The 22,609-nt window shown below is 39.1% G+C and overlaps 1 protein-coding gene across 5 annotated transcripts in view; it reads right to left on the bottom strand.

The window, feature by feature from the left end:
• Window positions 1–22,609, bottom strand: part of USP9X (ubiquitin specific peptidase 9 X-linked) — a 109,271-nt gene that overhangs the window by 63,115 nt on the left and 23,547 nt on the right. For 4 of the 5 annotated variants that reach the window (XR_014227484.1, XM_082304813.1, XM_082304814.1 and 1 more), the window contains exons 2-10: window positions 19,440–19,693; window positions 15,065–15,210; window positions 14,674–14,753; window positions 8,409–8,521; window positions 7,417–7,635; window positions 6,166–6,281; window positions 5,670–5,921; window positions 5,454–5,592; window positions 3,694–3,846 (exon numbers count right to left, since the gene is read on the bottom strand). Coding sequence is in view for 4 of the 5 variants with exons in the window: in XM_082304813.1 (XP_082160939.1) it covers window positions 3,694–3,846; window positions 5,454–5,592; window positions 5,670–5,921; window positions 6,166–6,281; window positions 7,417–7,635; window positions 8,409–8,521; window positions 14,674–14,753; window positions 15,065–15,210; window positions 19,440–19,535 (1,314 nt within the window). In the remaining variant the exon portion in view is untranslated. Of the gene's footprint in view, window positions 1–3,693; window positions 3,847–5,453; window positions 5,593–5,669; window positions 5,922–6,165; window positions 6,282–7,416; window positions 7,636–8,408; window positions 8,522–14,673; window positions 14,754–15,064; window positions 15,211–18,680; window positions 18,941–19,439; window positions 19,694–22,609 lie in introns of those variants that run through there. The other variant, XM_082304815.1, reaches the window with a different exon arrangement.

Raw genomic sequence — 22,609 nt, 5'->3', positions numbered from 1 at the left:
CTGCAGTGTCACACTATTTATTTTTTTTTTAATGAAATCATGCTGGGACAGTAGACAATAAAATCTAAAAGGGTATTTTAACTTACAAGTTAGTATTTTCATTTAATGGGGGTGGGGTTTTGTTTGTTTGTTTAAGAAAGGACTTAAAATCCACTTCCTCAATGAATTTCATCGAGGTGTTTTATGCTGTAAAGCAATTTTTAGTATTTCCACATAGTTTCTCAGGTTGAAATACTTCCTTTGTGCTAGTGGATTCATGAACAACTAGAGCTTTCTATTACAAACAACTTGTTGGCAGACAACATTTTAAAGTCCAGCAGCTTATAAACTTACAAAGTCTAACAATCAAACAACTAATGGCAAGATGCTGAGTTATATACTAGCCGCTGTTTTAAATGAGTTTGGTGTATATCACTATGTTGACATATAAGGAGGAAGACAATAAGGAAAAAACAGCTAGCTCAATTTTAACTTTGGGTAAGAAGAAAATTTCCTTCCTACATGCCCTGGCTGGAAAATGCATCCCGTACTTTAAACCCGCACTCAAAACCAACACTTTGGACTATCTGAAACAATAGTTGATTTACTGTAGAAAAATTTCCTGTAAGTGTAGAATATAAAATGCAAAACAAATACCTAGAAAACAAACTCTGATGTAATTAATCTTGTACAGTATTAAAAATGCATGCATGAGCAGTTTTGAAATTCATTTCCTTCTAAAAGCTTGCATCAGTAGTGCACTTAAAAACAAAAAAAGAGACTAACAGCTTTGTTACATGCTGTGCCATAAATTCTTTATAGTGTGACACAAATTTTTCTTTTAAAAAAGTGAATTTAACTAATAACGTTCGTTTTCATGTTATGGGTCAGATTATGAGAGAGGGAATTACTAAACCACTTATTCCACCTGGTTTTGCAAAACATTGTACAATTTTTTTCTCTGACCAGACCATTTCCTGGATAGAAAGAAAAACTGAGAGCATACAGGGCAGAACAAGCATCTACAATATAACAAATAAAAGGAGAAGTATGCACAGTTGCTGGAGGGGGGGCAGGGCAAGAAGACTAAGGCATATAACAATCTTGTCTTGGGAGGTTTTTAACAGCCGTGAGGAAGCCCTTAAGGACAGAAAAGGCTGGGGAAGCAGTACAAGAGAGGAGGAGGAGGTAAGGAACCTGGTGTGTGAACTGTCAGCTTGCTGTGCTGAAACAGGGAAGCACATGTCAAGTTCTAGTTAAATGCTCCAGAATGTAAGTAATGAGACTCCAACACTAATCTCTGCAATTTTATTTCTTGTCCAGCTAGGTCTTTCCCTGCAACTCAACAGGCTGCAACTTAATGCTTGCCTTCAGAGACTTCCAACATTATTCCTTGAATCAAATATACTCCTATTTTGTGAGCACTCACTTTGTAAAACATGAAAACACTTCAATAAAACTTACAACTTATGTTGCTTTCTAAAGGCAAAAGCGGCATGATTTTACTGCTTTTCATAAACTACTTGTTTTTATTCTAGTTGTATACCGAGATTCTCAGGGCACTTCTATACCGTCAACTGTAAATTTTTGCATGCTCACCCTCTAAACCCAGGCAGCAACATAACGACTCTAGCCTGAAAGCAAAACCACACCATTGCTGCACTGAGCCAGAGCTAAAATAGCCTGCCTGTTATATAAAGCTACACAGTAAATCAACGCCTCGCTACTGAATTTCATGCTCCAGCTGCTCTTAGAAGCAGTCATTTAATAAGAACTTCTAAAAACTATTAAACACAGGGAGTAGTGAAGTTGGTAAAAATCATTCTGTATTAGCAGATTTTGGTATTCTTACCTTCTAGTCTATTCGAATTCCATGGCCAAAGCCACAGTGACATCATCTACCTGAATAATACTGAATTCAACTTTCACACACACAAAAAAAAAACCCCAGGGCAAAACTGCAGCAAATGCACTGTGGCAACTACCTAATTGAAAGCCAGGTATTTGAGACCATGGGAGATTTATTCCTAAATTTTTTTTTTTTCTTCCCCCAATTGTTGGGGTGGACTATCCCTATCTTTTAAGGGTTGCACCACTTGTTCACACTTTTCTGGAAGGGTAAGAAGTTTGGCTTAAACTAGCTTATCCACATGTCCCGTTTCCAGGCACTATGAGTAATATAATTGCTTGGAAGACTTTTTTTTTCCAAATTTCAGGTTTTTTTCCCCCCTTATAAAAGGTGAGGCTCTAATATATCTAATAGAAGCCTACTAACAGCAAACTAACTTCTCAAAGTCTTTTTTTTCCCCACAGACTTCTTACGAAGAGAATCTGGAAAGGTCTACAGACCACAAGCTGAAAACTAATGGTATGATCAGACATTAATTCAAGTAATCCGTGTTACATGATGTAATTTACTAAACAGGACTTAGGGATAACGAGATAATAAAGACTTTCTTGAGTTTCACCCTGTGCAGTTACCATCATGCTGGAACTGGAGTCTAGAGATTATGAAGTTAGTTCAAACACCAGAGATCTCAAGTCAACCCTCCACTACACCACCTGTAGTCCCAAGTGCTTTAAACATAACCTGAAAATAGCATGCCAGAGAACAGGGACGCCTGGATAAATCCATTTAAGCCAAACTGTTACAGTTTCAGAAGAACGTGAACACATGTAAACTAGGGACACAATACCCAATTCCTGTATTAGCCCTTGTTGTGGTATAATCCCAACTGGTAACTAAGCACCACGCAGCCGCTCACTCACTCCCCACCCCACAGTGGGATGGGGGAGAGAATCAGAAGGGTAAAAGTGAGAAAACTCATGGGCTGAGATGAAGAGTTTTGCAGGTAAATCTTTTACTTTACCTACACAGCCCCATATAAGCTACTACGAAGAAATTTAACTCTATCCCTGCCAAAACCAGTAAAGCCCTCTATCTTAGAAACTGGATTTAGCCTTCCCACACTTGAAAGACTGGCCTAAGGCCTTATTTGTACAATTAAGAGTGTCACTATCAATTACTTAGGAACAAGCATATACGTACTCATGCTTATTTCTATCCTAAAATGACCTTTTATTTTCTGTCTACTCAATAATTAATGATTTTGTCTCTTCAGCTGCCCTTTATGTGTGCTAAACTCATGCAGCCCACAGCTAGGAAGCCCAGCTTCGCCTATCATTTAAGTAAACAAGCCAATATTGCAAAATTTATAGTTTTTCAAAAATAATCATTGCAACAAAATGGAAAGAATTTGCTGTTAAACAACAATTACAACAGTCATTATTATAAGCCCTATTAATAGCACTTCACCCAGGAAAAAAAAATACAACTGTGGTGAACTCAGAGATTAGCAATACAGTATTTTAAAATGCATTAAGAATATGTCATAATGTATCATGTTCTTTCATAATCTAGACTTCACTCAACATGAAGGGTTCCTTAATACTTAAGAAGGATAATCTTTGCACCACGTTCTGAACTGTTCCTTTAGACTTTACATACATGTGTAGTCGGCCCCTTCTACTGAAGACATTTGAGAAGACAATTTTGAGATCCAGGACCCCAAACAAGAATACCATTTGATTTCAGAATTTTCTTTAGTTTTGTCTAACACTGAACATAAGGAACACAAGTTGTCATCTTCTCAATATGTGACACAGAACAAGATCCCTCCTGCGCAGTAGCAGACAAGCAGTTGAATTCTTTACCTGTGCAGCCCAAATGTTGTCAAGATCCTGCAAAGTGAGGGCTTTCTCTTTGATGACAAAACGAAGAATTTTCTCTAACTTCTCTACATATTGAGGTTGATGAAGACTGTCTCTCAACACAATTGATAATATATTATTCTGCTGGATCCATTCCTGAATATAAAAAGAAAGTAGCGCCATCTCAAATTATTGAAGTGCTGTCACTGATATTTAAGCGAAAAAGAAAAATTTCAACCTGTTACAGATTAATGACTTTACATACAATATTCTAATTGGAGAAGTGAGAAAGATGCAGCACAAGACAAAGGTATTTAACTTTCATTTCCTCTTTAAAAAAAAAAAATCAGCATTTTAAATAATCCAATGTGCTAGTCACTGTGGTATCTTAAGGGGAAATATTTTTTCGGGCATATAAAATCACGAACTCAAAGCATAAAAATGTTCAAACAACTTCAAACATAAAAAGCCATTGGGAAGAACAGTTAACTCTTCTAATTCAAGGAACAAAATTTTTCTCTTCCAATTCACAATCATTAAACATCAAAACCAAATTGTTTAAGACACTTCTAGCTTTACTGGTATGCCTACAGCATATCAAATGAGGAGGACGTAAGCAAGGACTGAAATATAAAAAGGTTAGATTATTTAAGTACTGCCACTTGTAGTGTTTTTTTAAATGCTTCTAATTGAATTAGAGGCAAATATTCAAGCCTTATTTAAGTAGATGCAATTTTTTTCAGTGGTGTCATTGACACTGTCAGACTAGGGTCGTGTATTTTTTGTTCCAACTGGAGCAAAGCAGTTAGTGCTTTGAGCACTGAAAAAGAAAAACGTACACAGCATCATACCTTCCAACACTGTCCTTGATTACAGACTTACAATACTCAAGGTAGTCTCATGAAATACTTAAATCTAGAAGTTTTCATTTAAAAACAGAGGTCTTGTCTGAGATGCCAAACTGTAAGGAATATGTAAAAAAGAGACGTATTTCCTCCTATTGCTTTAAAAAGTCAAACTGCATTCTTTTTTTGTCAGCAGTCCCTTTGCAGAGTATAAATCTCACACCAGGTAACCAGTCACCAAGATGGAACAGAACAGTGCAAAAATCACTTTCCACAATTAAATTTCGCAAAGATGAAGAGAAAATTGTCCTTACTTTAACTTTATAAATGCTCATTTTAATAGTTCCCTACATATGCACTCCAGCGTGAAGCAGTAGTCAAAGTATGTAAATATTAAATAAATTAAAAAAATAAAAATGTGGTATCCAGAACTTTCTGTACCAAAAAATCCAGCTTCTGAAATGTGAAAAGCAGAGTAGTCACTTAGAACTCTAATGAGAAAAAGTTACTTGAAGCACAAAAAACAGACTAGATCCTTATTTAAATGAACATTCAATTTTTAGGTAGAGTGGCACTAAAGTTTCAAATTAATCACACTGATTTTATCTAGGTTTGTTTTTTCTTTTTTTTTAAACACTATAGGAAAACCATAATATTCAAGGATCCCTTTTTAAAGCCTGTTTTAAGTAGCACTGAAAATAATTCTCAACAGCAGCTTTGAAACAAATACAGCAATTTGGCACAGAAAGACTACTATTAAAATGACTTATTACTATGATGTAATACCTACTGTTTATAAGACTAGGTATGAAAATTACCAGTGTGTGCAAGATCCATAATATATAGCTGCTTCTACAAGTAAAGTAATAACGAGGAAGAAAATCTATTCAATGAATTTCGGTGAAGAGGAGAACTTACGGCCATTCTTTCAGCTGTAAGCCATTCTTCCTCTTCAGGATTACCATGCCGATGAGTGTAATATGACACACTGGATATTACTTTGTTAACTTCATTTAGTGCATTCATTTTACCATTGAAAGAAGAAATTTGTAACAACCTGTAAGAGAAATTAAATGTAAGAAGTGTGAAAAAAAATGTCAGAAGTAGTATATTGTATTAGGAGTAGCATCTTACCTAAGTATCATTTTTAACCTAAATATTTCTAAGTTTTTTACAGTTTCTTCTTGTCCTGGAACTCTTGAAGCTAAGTTCTTTAGAGATTTGATTATCATTGACAGAGCATCATTTTTGGCTTCATTCTTTGCTTCTTTTTTCAGTTCATCATCTGTTAAATTTTCTAAAAATTGTGGAACCATTTCTATAATTGGAAGGAAATATTTCTTCACTGTATGTAATGTTAGAAATTCGTAACATTGTCCAAATGGCCTAAAAAGAAAGAAAAAAAGGGATCAAAGTGCTGTAATCAGTAGTCATGTAATATTAGGATAGTAAGAAGCAATTCATTCAAGAAACTCAAGTCTATTTACAAGCACATGAAATGCTGAAGGTAAACACAATTAGTTAAGAGACAGAGTGAAGGGAAGCGCTTCAAGAAAAGACTAAGCTTTGCGCTAACATAATACTTAGTGCAACTTTTCAAAATATGTAAATTATTATTTTTTAAACTTACTTGATGAGAGCTGCAATTATCTGAACATTCAATGCTGATCCACTCATGAAGCGATCATGCAAGATCTGAAATCCGTTTAATGTGCCAAACTTGTTGATAAGATCTACTAGCCAACCCTGCAATATAATAAACAGTTATTTTCTGACATTTACAAATTACCATCTAGAAACACTTTCAAGTACCTGTTAGTAACAAAACTTGCTTTAAAAAAGTCCTTACACAATAAACTGTTAGAAGGTAATAGAACTGACAGTGAACTTGCCTATACAGTTTAAATATTCAGTTTTAAGGAAATGCTTAGAAATAGGCAACATGATCTTTCCCCTTATGTCAAAAAACAGATGCTGTATGTTAGTTATTCAAATAATTTTATCAAATATATCTACAGTTCAGGTTCATCTTTGGCTGCTAAGTTACTACAGAAAGCATGACGATTCTGGTATTTTTTTCTGGTCCTACACATGATAACGTTGCATATGAAAGCAGTAAGAATGCAAAATAACATTCTCCTAAACACAGTCAGCAATGCAAGGAAGTCCAAGGACACCAAGTTATTTATCTTTGGTTCTTACATATCAATAGCTAGCAGTTGTAGTTAAAAAAAAAAAAAAAAAAAAAGGAAGAAAGCAAGAAAAATATAATTTGGTTAGCTCCTGAACTTGTACCAATGCCATTTAGAGCACAATTCTGAAAAATTCAGACCCAAGAACCAGAACAGATTACTGATCTACACTGACAGTTCAAAAAAACCCAAACAAACCAAACACCACCCACCAACAAAAAAACACCACCCAAAAAAAACCAAAACAAAAAATAAAAAATAAACCCCTAACCCCCACTGACACTAGCATCCCATGTCCAATTAAAAACATTTCACCCATCATTGGGAACTATAAGAAAAGGGAGAGAAAATTCCTACTTTATCACATAATCTCCTCCTCAAAATATGTCACCTAAAAAAAATCACGTTGAGTGAGAAGGTAAATCCATCAACTGGCAAATACAAGCAAGCCAATTAGCACAGTAGGAATGGCATTCCAACAGAGTTGTGCCAGCTTACCACAGAAACACATGACACAGTCTGATTATGGACCAAAGACTCAAAGAGTTAGATTTAACCGATCATGATTTAATGTAAAAGTCAAAAGCAGCAGAACATCTTAGTGATATAGAGAATGAAGGGGTTTCCCCCCCCCCCGCCAGGTAACACTGCATAAAATTAAAAATACACATCTGAAAATGCTCTCATACCTTTGGTGATCGTGGGTCAGGAGGACGGGCATAAAGTTCATCTTCAGCGAGCTGGACTCCTGCAGGAACTGTTTCTGAGGGACGAGTACCATTGTATAGATGGAATTTGCAGTGAGGATTTAAGGCCATGGCAAGAAGTTCAAGAAGGGGAAACCAATCTTGGGACAGCTTGGCCACACAGAGTTCCACTAGGCGATGAGTGTTGTTAATAATACATCTCTATTAAGAAAAAAACAACCACCAAGAATATGGCAGGTGACTGTATGATGAACTATAAACTCTGAACCATTTGTACCTAGCATGCAGAGTTGCATAAGTTTTACAACATTGTATTTTAATCTGTACTTCTCCAAGGAAGACTTTAAATAAACTTTAAACTATCTTTTTTCTGCTAAAAATTAAGTTTAGAAAAAAGACACAAGCATTTTTGGTTATTTGAGGCATTCATGAATCACCACTGAACTATTAACTTTTCTTTCTTTCACCCATTTCTCTCACAGATTTTAATTTGCTTATGAAGATCTTCACAGTTTCTAATTTGGCATGTGACTAGCTGTCCAACGGGTAGTTTTCACATTCAAACAGCTGCTACAAACATTCAGAAGTTAGCAGGTTGCTAAAAGCTTTTATTAAAAAAGCAAGTTTCCATATCCTAGCATGCACATATAAATAAGCAGGTCTGTAGACATCTGACCAAAGACAGCCTGCCTAACAAGAGCTGCACTACTGAGCATACAAAGTTCAGTTCCTCCCCATATCATCTCTCATGTTTTATTTCCTTCCAAAAACACCAGAGGCAATAAGACGAAACAGAGATAGAAGGATAACTTCCCCCCCCGCCCAAGAGCTATGTATACAAGAGTTCTCCCAGTTCTCTGTTGAGATGAGTTTCAAAAAGGGAGGTGCAGTCTCCTCATAGTCATAAAAAAAAGGCAGTCTTCTTCCTCATTTAAATTACTATGCTTTTCAGAAACACAGCTTTAAAAACTCACATGAATCTCAAACTTCCAGCCGCTCACTGCCTCATCTGTAAGGATTTTTGTGAAAGATATTGTTAACCCATCTCGAAAAAATCGCTGGCATGCTTCACTTTTGACATCAAGGCCTATTTTAAAATAGAACAGAAAAAAGCAAACTGTTAGATATGCAATTTCATTAGTTGTTCCATAAACTTTTAAATATTGAAAGTAGTGATTTGGACGTCAAAGGTTTGGTGTTCAAAGTTTCAGAATTGTTTTAAAAAGAGAAGCCTTGGATGAAGACAAACTTACATAAGCTCAAATGCACGAAAAACTAACAGATTAATGTTCTAGTAAAGCCACCTCAAAAACTGCACTCCTTTAGACAATTTTAAAATTATTTTAAAAACATGTGATAGGGTTAGGTTTTTTTCCCCACACTTGTAACACTCAAAGATATAGTGGCAAAAATAACAAGAAGTACAATCTTTATCTTCCATTCTTCTGGCATACATGCATTTATGTTCTTCTCTTATTTAGCTGCTACCAGTAAAACTCAGTGAGTGAAGAGAAAGGGTGAGACCTGCATAGCTTCCCAGACACAATTAACCTGCAAAAATAAACATAAATCCTTCTGTCTCTCACCCTCACTTGAAGTACAGTTTCTTGTAATTCTGCTGCCAGGACCCAACACACCTAGACCCCAATATGGCCGTAAACTTTTGCAGCCACCATATGTCAATTTTAAAATTAAAGAACAGTGCTCCGTACTTTTCTTTTAGCTGTTTTAAAACTCTGGAGTTATTTATAACCCAGTATTTCAAGAAATCTATTTCCCCTTCAAAAGTTCAGTTAGAAAATCTAAATAGGGCTAAAAGTCAACAGAAAAATATATTGAATATGCATCCATACACACTGGAAACAATGAAAGCCATCGGGCACATTATTAAAAGAAAACTGTGAGCTGCCTGCACAGTTTCTTTACAGAATAAGTTTAATTTTCAATCAGGGAATCTTGACATTCCACAAGCCTACAGTGTCCAGATTCACAAAAACTACTGCCACCACCACCACATCACCCCTCTCCCCCACCTGCTTAATGAGATATCCTGACAGTAACTTACACTGGTTTGGGAAGGATTGATTTGGGTTATCAAATTAAAGTTCCTCATAGTCACAAACAACTGTACAACAGAGGTTCCTTTCAAAAGCGGTCACAGAACATCCGCCCTGCTTGTTCGTACATACCACAAAGGCTTTCCAAACGCCTGTAACAGGGCTTGCTAGCCTATACTCTTATGGCACATGCAGTTCTCAAGCAACTTGAGTAAAGCAGGAGTCTTTGGAGTGCCCGTCACCTCCTTGAAAACTACTCCCATGTTCCCTCTTTTTGTCACTACCAGAGGTACATGACATACTCTATGCGGCCAAGTATAAAAAATTCCACGTTATCTTCCTATGTAGCTTGCAGGCTGAATAACTGACATCCCTACACTATATAGTACATGCTAAGACTAGTAACAAAAGGCCACAGGCCATAGCAATGACAACACGATAAGAGAAGAGAGACGGACACTGCCTAAAACTTAGGCATTTGCAGTAAACAAAGGACTTTGTTAAATTAACTTGAGGAGGTAAAGATGACAACTTCACCTTATACAAAACAGAGAACAGGGAAGGTATCCAACATGGTCAACTTGACCTAGGGGAAACGTTCCTCTCTGAACCCAAATGTAACAGTGAATTTAACTCTTGAATACAAATTTAAAGCAGGCACTCAAGTGATTTTAATGCTCCTTAGAGTACCAGTATACTGCACTGAAATATCTCTCAAACTTTCAAGTACTTCTTGGACCATCTCCCTACACGATGGCTGGCTAGCTTCAGTCAGCAAGACATTTCAAACCAAGTTCAGGAATACCAAAACAGAGTATGTTTCAAAATACATTGTCCTTTCTGTACTTCATGGAACTTGGAAAGAGAGGGAAAACGTACAACCTTAGAAGATACTTGTATGACTCCTGGATATACAATCACCTTCTACCTTCTTCCACAATGCTGCATACCACCTAAACTGATGACACTTACGGAAGGAACTAAGGCTAGGTGTCTACAAGGACTGGAGTATCGTCAAAAGCAGGGTACAGGAGCCCTGGAAGACAGCAGGTTGGGACAGGAAGCAAGAGTAATCCAAAGAGAGTGCGAAGAGAAACAGCAATTACACTAGACACCTGGCATCTACTGCTTGAATCAGATTAAATATTACTAACTCTTAGGTAAGACCGTAAGCAGCCATTTTTCTCCCTGTTGTCCAAATTCTGAGCGCAGAGAAGGCTAAGGAAGAATGCAAAAGATAAGTGAGTGCACACAGCCCTGAGCTACAGATTTAGAGAAAAGTTGGAGAAATGGATTATGCAGTGAGAAAAAAGTGAGTATGAAAGGAAAAGGTCATGTGAAACATACAGTATACAGGAGCTGCAATTAGGGGATTACAGGAAGAACAGAGGGCCGTTTGATTTCTGCACCTGCACTTAAAAGCAGTCAATTTGCCAGGTAAACCACACAGAGTGTACTAACCCTGCCACAAGAGCAGAAATACTCTGGGTCCACAACTTGCTGCTCCAGATGCAACTGTGGCTGAACAAACTCTGATGCATCTCAGGGGTATTCAACAGCATAGGGTTGGAGCACCAAGGCCCCAAACAAAATCACCCAGCTCCTCTTCTCCAGGACTTTGGATTACACAACTTCGTAGCTGCAACCCCAGAGCTGAGCTGGCTCCACAGACTGGTGTGGTCCTGTGCTAGCGAAGCCCCCCCAGACCGGGAGCCCCAAGAAGTGCAGCACAGAACCCTTTCAGCAGCTTGGTAAGGGCTGGCTCAGACCCTGCAGAACTGACAACGACCTGGAGCTAATAAGCTCTTGGGAAACCCACACTTGCCCATGGGCACGGTGGCTACACCTGGCACTCACAGATTCCCGCAGACTTTCAATAACTTCTAATCATCAAGAGTATGAGACTCCTTCTACACGAAGACACTGCACTGGCCCTGCTGTAGTTCATTTCACTGAATTGGTTCTAACCCAAATACCTGGCTAAGGAACTTTGGAACATGACAATACAATCTGATGTCCTTGCTTTAGATAGATGGCTAAAAATAAAACATTTCAAGAAAATGCATAAGATACAGCTTCAGTGGTCCCACAGAAATGCAGATGGATCACCTAGAGATAGATGGTCTTTAGAGAGGATGCTGGAAACAAATCCCATTATTGGGCTGCCTAGATTTTGGCTGCACGTGTGCTCATACACACACACACTTTTTTTTTTTTTTTTTTTTTATGCTCTAGGACCTGCCTCTCTACTCTTTCTCACTCTGTAAGCCTTTGTAATTCATCAAAAACAAAGAGCCGGGATCAAGGTTGAAGGTTTAAGTTGTGCAGTGAAATCTCATTTCTGTTTAAATAAGCTACAAATTCTAAAAGTTGCCTTGTATCTTGCTTGTGTGTGTCACATTGGAAAGTTCTGGCAGCATGTTAAAAATTTAATGTAAACATTAGGAGCAATAAAATCCACAACAAAGGTGGAGCAGTGCAGAGTTGTTGAGGGGATTTTGAAAGAAAGAGTGGAGAATATTCCAGCCTATAAAAACCCCAAAAATCCAAAACAAACTTTTTTATTTTTTTTTTTTACTTTTAAATTTATAGCATCTAACTCACCATGACATTTATTTCTGGAGCAAATCTCATTACTCAAAACACTTCTTAAGTATTCCGGAATTACTGTGAAGATAAACATCAGTCTTGCTATTAAACACTATTTTTCAAATAGGTTTTCTTCTATTAGCAAGTAACTCCAGACTATGATTTTAGAGTCTCATGGCTTGCTTAATGAAGAATAATACATTGATGCCTACACATAAAAAGATAATCTTCCATAAATAAATGCATCTGCCAGGAATAATGCAAGTCACAGTCTAGACAGGATTCATACTACTCTCAGAATTTGCTCCTTGCACTTGAAGGTGGTAATGATGACATTTAATTCTTATGAATACTTTCAGTTCAGTTCTGTCCCTTTCGATTTCAGTTCCTGAAAACATTTAAAGAGGATGCAAATATCACTCTTATTTTATAGACAGGGTCACAAAGACAGCAGTTACCCCAGAGTCACTCCAGAATGCCAATGCCAATGGCCACCGGCAATGTCAGGAATAAAAGCTACTTAAGAACCCTAACCACTAGGAAATGGTGCTTGATAAAAAAAAAAAATAATTAGTGGGCTCTTTTTAGGTTTTGTTGCTTCACAATCTAAATGAGTTACAGACTGCAATATAAAATTTATGTAATTCAACAGCTGGTTATTTTTTAGTTTCTCCTTTCAGTTCTTCCCTTTTGAAAGAGAAATCCTCAGATTTAGAAAAATGCTCATGGACAGGCAGCAAGGTGTGCAATTTTAGATCTGAGATAATGGAACACATTTTTGATCTATTAAAAATGTACACAACAGAATCATTTATATTACTTCTCTATATATACGCAGCTCTGAAACAGTGTCCGCCAAGTTTTGAGCTACCCAAACAGTGTCAGTTACACCAAGTGAGCACCCTATCATATTCCTTGAGCACTGAAAGTTATTTAAAAAAGAACCATCTTAGCCATCAAGTAACTTCAAGTAGCAAGAAAAAACAAAATCTCGGATGTAACTGTGAAGATAACATAGTTAACAACCAACTACTTCTAAAAGCTTTCCTTGTCTTCTCCTTAGCCAATAATCCTTGCGTACACACATAGGAATTCATCCAGAGGGCAAGAGGAAGAATAATTAAATAGCAATGCAGAAGTCCTTTTCAGAATTGGACATCAACAACTTCATAAAAATCAAAGTGCATAAAGCATATGAATGTTTTTCACAACTTCAAGAGGAAAAAGAGAAGACTTTTTGTTTGGGAACTTTCAACTAAGTCTGATGCTTTGGAAAAGTACACTGATGTTAGAAGTAGCCAAAAATCTCATTCTGCTCTTATTACTTCATTGCATTGACAGTTTTTTTGGTTTTGTTGTTTTTAAAAGATGACTTAACAGCTGGTAGTACATACATCTCCTCTCTCACAAATCACAAGCAGAGAATTTCTTTTTACTGCACTGTTCCAACAGCCCAGACACATAGATAGCTGCATTTTCATTCTGTAAGCTGGCATTTCTTTTGCTCCTGAACAGATGCAATCACTTGAAAATTCTACGCTCACCTTAGGATTCCCGCCAGACCTAGCTACATGCAAAGAAGCCAATTCCAAGTGCAACTACAGCTGATAAATCAGTGTTGGCAGCCCATCATTATCCTATTTCGGATCACAAGGGTGCACCCTAACTTTTGTTTCTCCAGAGTGCTCCAAAGCAAAAAAGACTTGCAGAAAACAATCTAGATAACCCAGAATATCATGAGCACAATCAGCTTTTTATTCTTAAAACTGCCTTTACAATATATAAGAATATATAAGAATAATCTTTATTAACATGGAAATGAAGTCATCCTGGCCCAGCTATGCAAAAGTAGGGAACAGGCACTTTGTACATCACTATACTTAAAACACAACTAGCTGGTAAGTGTAGATCTCCTAGAAAAATACTTTGATCTGACTTCTGGCATTACTCAAATACTGGAGCAACAAATACTGACCACAACAGGAGACCAAAGCAGCTTTCCAGGAGAACAGAACTTTCCAGAACACACGACAAACTTGCCAATCTGACTAGTACAATTTAGCAAACACATACAGAGTCCTGATGCAGAACCCTCCTACTTCCAATCAGGTCAGACACAGCAAGCAATATGGTAGAATTATTAGTCTAAGTCATGCTGTTTGAAATTATAACTTTAACATCCTCAAAAGTACGTATGTGCCAGATTTGAACAAAAATTTATGGCAAGGCACTTGGAAAGGTAGATTAGTAACTTATTTTTAAAAAACCTAGTATTCTTAGTATCTGCTATAACGACCAAACCCACTAGGACTGATATCAAAGTGAATACAGAAGACAGGAATGACAAGATTTTTATTGCTGTGAGCTTATTCGATTTCCCTACTCATGCTAAGGCACCTAATTTCTAACTACATTGATGGCTTTCCAAAATTTCTGATCTACAAAGGTTCTGCATACCACTCTGACACAATCTTCAGGACCAGGGTTGTAACAGAAATGATTAAGAGTTTTTAAGCCTCCACCAGGGATTCAAAAGCACAAGAAAAGACTTTACGCACTGGCCCAATAATCATTAATTGTCTTTTCAGCTTACCTTTTTTACTTAGGTCGATAGCAGCTTCTAGAAGAACTTCTAATTCCCCTTTCGGCAATACAGGAACAACCCATCGAGGCCTATATTCAAAAACAAAACAAACCCCCCTGTATTTCAATTGTGCTTCTTAAAAATAAAGAATCCTTGCCCCTTTGTAATGCTTCTAATATGGGGTAAGAATATAAATTTTTAGAGGTCCTGATGAGCACTCCACTTCAAAAACAAAAACAAAAAACAAAACTCTGATTTGAGCCTCTTTCTCTTTACAACTCTAACCCAATTAAAAAAGTATTTCAAGAAATCCAGTGAAACAAAGATGCAAGGATCCCAATTCCACTATCAAGATATTTGCACGAATAATCTACACCCTCTGAAAAAAGTGTGAAAATACCTGTTGATCATGTCATCCAGCTTTGCCAGGTCTGTGTGTGGAAATGCAGGCTCCTCATCTTCAAGCTGGGGTGGAGCATCTCCTTGGCCCTGCTCATCAGGCGGGGTAGCTGGGGAGTTCTCATTGGAAGAATCAGGTGAAGAAGTCTAAAATTGGTATGCAAAATACTTTAAATACTGCCTGCACTTACGTGCCACTTACGTTGGCATTTTTCCTTCACACTGTGTTTCAAAGAATCACTTGAAGTAAGTACCTGTCATCATAAAATATAATAAAATCATTTGATTTCAGATTTATTAACAAAAACTAGAGCATAAAATGTGCTACATGTTTTCTATCTCAACAGTTTAAAAATGAAGCTGCTTTCCCAGTGAGGAAAGTGGGGCTTTTTGTAACAGACTACCACTTTCAGCAGACCACCTGTCTAGAAGATGAAAATAAAGACTATAGGGATGCTCCAGTTTTTACAAATCTTCTGCAGAAAAGATGACTATTTTAGGTAGAAAGACAAACTTCAGCAACAGTACAGAAGAAAACAATCATGAAAAACATTTTCTAAAAAAGTTTGCTAAAAATGAGTAACACACTACTACAGCTGGCTACTAACTAACCTCCAAGAACATGATTAGTCAAGCCCATTTTGACAGGCCATGCAAAATACAATGCATTTTCATAGAATCATAGAATCGTTAAGGTTGGAAAAGACCCTTAAGATCATCAAGACCAACCGTTAACCTAGCACTGCCAACTCCACCACTAAACCATGTCCCTAAGCACCACATCTACATGTCTTTTAAATACCTCCAGGGATGGGGACTCAACCACTTCCCTGGGCAGCCTGTTCCAGTGCCTGACTACCCTTTTGGTGAAGAAATTCTTCCTAATATCCAATCTAAACTTCCCCTGGTGCAGCTTGAGTCCGTTTCCTCTCGTCCTATTGCGTGTTATAGGACAACCACCTATAACCCACCTTGCTACAACCTCCTTTCAGGTAGTTGTAGAGAGCAATAAGGTCTCCCCTCAGCCTCCTCTTCTCCAGACTAAACAACCCCAGCTCCCTCAGCCGCTCCTCATAAGACTTGTGCTCTAGACCGTTCACCAGCTTCGTTGCCCTTCTTTGGACACCCTCCAGCACCTCGATGTCCTTCTCGTAGTGAGGGGCCCAAAACTAAACACAGTACTTGAGGCATGGCCTCACCAGTGCCGAGTACAGGGGCACTATCACCTCCCTGGTCCTGCTGGCCACGCTGTTCCTGATACAAGCCGGGATGCCATTGGCCCTCTTGGCCACCCAAGCACACTGCTGGCTCATGTTCAGGTGGCTGTCAACCAACACCCCCTTTTCCACCAGGCAGCTCTCCAGCCACTCCTCCCCAAGCCTGTAGCGTTGCATGGGGTTGTTGTGACCCAAGTGCAGGACCCAGCACTTGGCCTTGTCGAATCTCATACAGTTGGCCCTGGCCCATCGATCCAGCCTGCCCAGATCCCTCTGCAGGGCCTTCCTACCCTCCAGCAGATCGACACTTCCAGCCAACTTGGTGTCATCTGCAAACTTCCTGAGGGTGCACTCAATCCCCTCATCCATATCATCAATGAAGATGTTGAGCAGGACCGGCCCCAGTATTGAGCCCTGGGGAACACCACTCGTGACCAACTGGAGCCAACTGGATTTGACTCCATTCCCCGCCACTCTCTGGGCTCGGCTGTCCAGCCAGTTTTTAACCCAGCGCAGAGTGCACTTATCCAAGCCGTGAGCAGCCAGCTTCTCCAGAAGAATGCTGTGGGAGACAGTGTCAAAGGCCTTACTAAAGTCCAGGTAGACAACATCCACAGCCTTTCCCTCATCCACTCAGTGGGTCACTTTGTCATAGAAGGAGACCAGGTTAGCGAAGCAGGACCTCCCTTTCATAAACCCATGCTGACTAAGCCTGATCCCCTGGTTGTCCCACATGTGCTGTGTAATGGCACTCAGTATGATCTGCTCCATGACCTTCCCCAGCACTGACGTCAGGCTGACAGGCCTGTAGTTCCCCGGATCCTCCTTCCAACCCTTCTTGTAGATGGGTGTCACATTTGCTAACTTCCAGTCACCTGGAACCTCCCCGGTTGACCACGACTGCTGATAAATTATGGAGAGTGGCTTGGCAAGCTCCTCTGCCAGCTCCCTCAGTATCCTCCGGTGGATCCCATCTGGCCCCATGGACTTGTGGGCATCCAGGTGGAGGAGCAGGTCAGTGACTGCCACCTCTTCGACGACTGGGGCTTCATTCTGCTTCTTATCTCCATCTCCCAGCTCAGAGGCCTGAAAACCTCGAGGATGACCAGTCTGACTATTAAAGACTGAGGCAAAGAAGGCATTAAGTACCTCAGCCTTCTCCTCATCCTTCATGGCAATGTTTCCCTCCGCATCCAACAAAGGAGGGAGATTCTCCTTGGCCCTCCTTCATGTCACTGATATATTTGTAAGAACATTTTTTGTTATCTTTAATGGCAGTGGCCAGTTTAAGTTCTAGCTGGGCCTTCGCCTTTCTAATCTTTTCCCTGCATAACCTCACAACATCCTTGTAATCCTCCTGAGTCACCTGCCCCTTCTTCCAAAGGCGGTAAGCTCTCCTTTTTTTCCTGAGTTCCAGCCAAAGCTCTTTGTTCAGCCAGGCCAGTCTTCTCCCCCGCCTGCTTGACTTACAGCACATGGGGACGGCCTGCTCCTGTGCCTTTGATACTTTCTTCTTGAATAACGTCCAGCCTTCCTGGACTCCTTTGCCCTTCAGGACTGTCTCCCAAGGGACTCTGTTAACCAGACTCCTAAACAATCCAAAGTCTGCCCTTCTAAAGTTCAGGGTAGCGGTTTTGCTGACCCCCTTCCTTACTTCTCCAAGAATCGAAAACTCTATCATGTCATGGTCACTGAGCCCAAGACAGCCTCTGACCACCACATCACCCACCAGGCCTTCTATGTCTGTAAACAGCAGGTCCAGCGGGGCACCTCCCCTGGTTGTAGATGCATACTTATTTGTATATAGAAATAGTATGAATCGGCAATAATAAAGATTCAAGATAGAACAGCCAGATTTAGGAGGACAAGGGAGGACCAAAACCTCAAGAATCTTTTTCACACGTTGTACTGTGTCTGGTTGGCATGGAGTTAGTTTTCTTCACAGCAGCCTGCATGGTGCTGGGTTTTGGATTTGTGACCAAAACTGTACTGATAACACACCAGTGTTTTGGCTTCTTGCTGAACAGTGCTTGCACAGATTCAAGGTCTTGTGTTTCTCACTTTGCCGCCCAGCAGTAAGTAGGCTGGGGGTAGGCAAGAGGCTGGGAGGGGACACAGCTGGGACAGCTGACCTGAACTAACCAAAGAGATACTCCATACCATATAGTGCCATGCTCAGCAATAAAACAGAGGGGAGGTTTTTTCTAAGGTAGCTGTTGCTTGGGGACTAGCTGGGCATCCATCAGCTGGTGGTGAGTGACTGTGTTTGCATCACTTGTTCCCCCCCCTTCACTTATTAAACTGTCTTTATCTCAACCCATAAATTTCTTACTTTTCCCTTCCAATTCTCTCCCCCATCCCACTGAGGTGGAGGGAGTGAGTGATGGGGTGGGAGCTTACCTGGCAGCCAGAGTCAGCCCACCACACATGTTCCAAAGAACAATTCATTCTCAGGAAGTAACAACCATTAAACCTTATGGTATTAGAGAAATATCATCTTCATACTGAATTAAATAACGAAGTGTGGCTTTTCTTTTAAATGGCTTCGGCCACACTGTTTAAAAGCATCTTTTCTGGTATTTTTCCCCCAACGAAAAAGAATTATCACATTATGATGTAGTATTTGAAAGTTTTTGCTTGTCCTTTGAAAGCAGGATAACCTGTTCAACAGAAACATGCTACACTGTTCAAGCAGTCTAGTACAATGAATGGAGACCTAGCTGAAGCTGCTCTTAGAAGAGCTGATACCGCTTGTAAGGTCTTTTATCCAAAAAGTGCTCTTGCAGAACTGAGCATAAACTGAACTCGGAGAGTAGTTTTACCTGTCTGTAGCAGGTTAAGTCTACAACGTGGTTCTGAGGAACCTTCTGATATTATCCCAAGAAGGCTTCTTATCCAAAATACATATATGCTTAAAAGAACTATGCCACTGCCTGAAAAGGGAGCATCGTTTGCAACGCAGTGCTCCCTAACTGTATCTACTTTGTCAATAGCACTGCCTTCATCCCTCAAAATCTTTTTGTACTTCCAGACACACATAAAAAAACATCTAACTTAACTAGACATCTCTAGGAACATACAAATTCAAATAATGCAGAAACACTATTTCTAAAGAACTAACCCCTTTATTTTTAGACAACTTGATTGTTAATATCATACCTGATTCTGCTGGAGGGGAGGCTGGGACTGTCCATCAGGAGCCTGGCCCTGGCTATCATTCCCTCCTACCGGAGAGCCACGAGTCGTGGCTGTCATACTCGACACAGGGCAGATCTTTGCAATTTTGTCTGCTTATGTAGTTGTTGTGAGAGAAGAAATTATAGTCCACTTAGTAAAGTTGAAGTACCAGCATATGCTTGCCTTAAAAAGCTCCAACTCAAGAACATGCCATCTTGCAGAGACCATTGCACAACCTGGGGGAAAAAAAAAAAGACAATATGCTGTATTGACACATGCATATAAAAGCAATCCATACTTGGAAAAGAACACTGCAAAACCAAATACACTGCTATAAAGAATCTTTTATTTTAGACTTAGTATTTCTTTTTATTGAGTACAACTGACATCAGAAGAAGGTAACATTTGAAATATTTAACATGATTTTAATGTTCTAAGTAAAAATTACACTGATAATTACCTCTACACCACTGAGAAACTGACACACATCCAAAATGCAGCTGTTTACTCCGACTCTGTTGTGCTTGAATTGCTGAAGTAGATTTTCAATTTGAACCCAAGGTGCTGATCAAGGATCTGGTTAAGAGCATGAACAGCCAAATTTGCCATCTTTTCCAATACGCTTCTCCTGACGCTAACTGCAGATGTCTGAGAAGGAGTTAGCAATTGATTCTACCGCAGCCTAAGACTGATAGAGACCCTGCAGCCAAACTTCTTCTATTAGCATCAGTATTTACCCAGGGCACTGGACCTGTATTCCCTTCTTCCAGCACGTGTCTATGAAAGCCTGGGTCCACTGGCCTTTCAGGCCTATTACAAAGCCCATCACATCCCCACCAAGTATTTCAGTGGATTATATGAAAAAAAATTCTGACATCAGATTTACTGGTTGATCTTGTAATAATGATATACCAACAGTTCAATAATCACTATGTATTTCAACTTCATTGTGTCAAACACAGAAATAAAAAGTTGCACTAAATTATAACAGCAATTCCACTCTATACCACAGGGCACCGTATAACCACGGAAGACGAAATGTAATTTTCCAGAGCAACTCAGACTTCCAAGCACCACGTAAATCAACAACAGTACTCAGAAAGTTCAAAAGCCAAGTAGGGTGGTAGAAAGAATTGTATGAGCTTTCAGCAAGATTCATTTGGCAGTGCTAAGTTCCCTATTCAATCAGCAAAAGCTTCAAGTTAACAAGTTAGAGTGAAATTTCTGCTGCAACACTATGCATATTTGTAAGTGTTTTATTATGACATCTCAAATTAATTTTCAATGCTGTTATCTTTCTCCAAGATTTTAAATCCTTTCCTAAACTGTGCAAATTTGCAAGCCGTTACATATACAATAGAAATTTTGATTTAATACACTATTCCTCCCCTGCCCAGGCTTCAATATCAACAGCACCAACAAATTTAGAGATCTCTAATATTGTCATTAAAATAATGTTCACTTTTGAACAAAGCTATATTCTTTGAATACAGTCAATGGTACCCTATCCCCACCCTTCAGAATTCATATTCATAGGACTTAGTAAGCCTGCTAAGTCCAGAACAAAGACATTACCAACTCAAATTTTCTTTAGGAAGAAACTAATTTTTTAAATGCAATTTTAAAAATTAACTTACTTTAACTGGTGCTCTTTTCTAAATGCCCTCCTGAGTATTTATTTGTTTTCTATTGATGTTTAGAAAGATCACTAGGTAGAAAGTATTAGCAAGACTAAGTTTCCTGCCATATATATACACACACACACACACACGCATATATATATATATATACACACGCACACATCTACACACACACACACTGCAGTCTACTGCAGTTCAATGCAGTCAGTTTCCCTGCACTACCTGATTGAGGCTTCTAGGTACTTGCATAAACCAATGAAATCAAACTTCTGCCAACATACACTGTGCTTTTCAAAAGCCCTAAACCAACTACCACCACAATAAACCTTCCTTAATCACCACCACTCTTCCTTAACAAGTCTGGCAAACAATACCACCACACAAAAACTTGTGCTGGCACACTGAGTGAGGTAGCTAAGAAGCAGGAAAAAAGGGTTAAACAGCTCCTTTCAGCAGCAATCCCGGTCTAGCTTGGCTTAAACTGCAGAAAGAAGTGACCACTGTCAGCTGTGGTTCCACAATAACTTACATCAAGTGCAAGCTGCTTCAATCTCATCTCTTTCTTATTCTAATGCCTCTGGCTGAACTATCATGAAGTGAGTCACTTCAGAGTACTAAAGGAAACAACAACAACACTGCCCCCCCCACTTTACAAAGACTGATTATTTTTCAGTTTCTTTAATTACCTGAAGTAGCGTACCTCAAGGCCAGAGAGTACTCATCCTAATGCCAGCCAGGGAGCCAGGACAAAACTGCAGCTCTCCTGTTAGACTGACTTACACTAGTGTGGATCTACCCTCAGATTTTGCCTCTGTGCTTCACTGAAGGGTCTGGGCAAAGCATTCTTGTAAATTCCTTTCTGCTCAAGGCGAGTGACATAATTTAACTAGTAGGTACAAGAAAACTACTACTGAAATAACCAACTTATTCAAAAATCTTGTAAATTCAGAGTGAAACAAAATCTGTGTAACAAAAATTACAGAATTTTGTAGGCACTAGTAAATACAGAACATTTACATAAAGGACTAACATATCTTTTTCTTCCTCTTATTTAGAGACGGTTTGCTTAAGACTCTAATCAGGGTACTCTATGTATATTACTTAAATTGCATTCCCAGGAAAGTGTGTTTCCAGGCCTCCAGAGAAGGTTCACTTAGCTTAGCCATGTGCATAAGACAAGGCCAACTTCTTAAGTGAGTTCATCAAGTCTCCCCCCCATCTGTGTGGTGTCCTCAGAGATACAAAAGCAACTTCCAAGTTATGCTGCAGCTAACTAAAAAACCCCCATCTCCAATAAATGGTCCAATTGCTTCTTGTAGTATCTGCACATTCTAAACTGCAAGGATATCCTTGTTCAGGTATTTTCCTTCTAATTACAGAGTATACAAACATGTTTTTGTAAGCACAAATCATCATCCAGTTTATGCATTTTAAACAGTACTAGAACAGAGTAATTTACCAGTCCTGTTTTCAGCCACTGATTTAACCATTTATGTTTTAGAGAAAATACCA

This window comes from Platalea leucorodia (assembly GCF_965183815.1).
Source record: "Platalea leucorodia genome assembly, chromosome: 2".
Taxonomy (NCBI): Eukaryota; Metazoa; Chordata; class Aves; order Pelecaniformes; family Threskiornithidae; genus Platalea; species Platalea leucorodia.
This window is presented reverse-complemented; position numbering and strand designations above follow the sequence as displayed.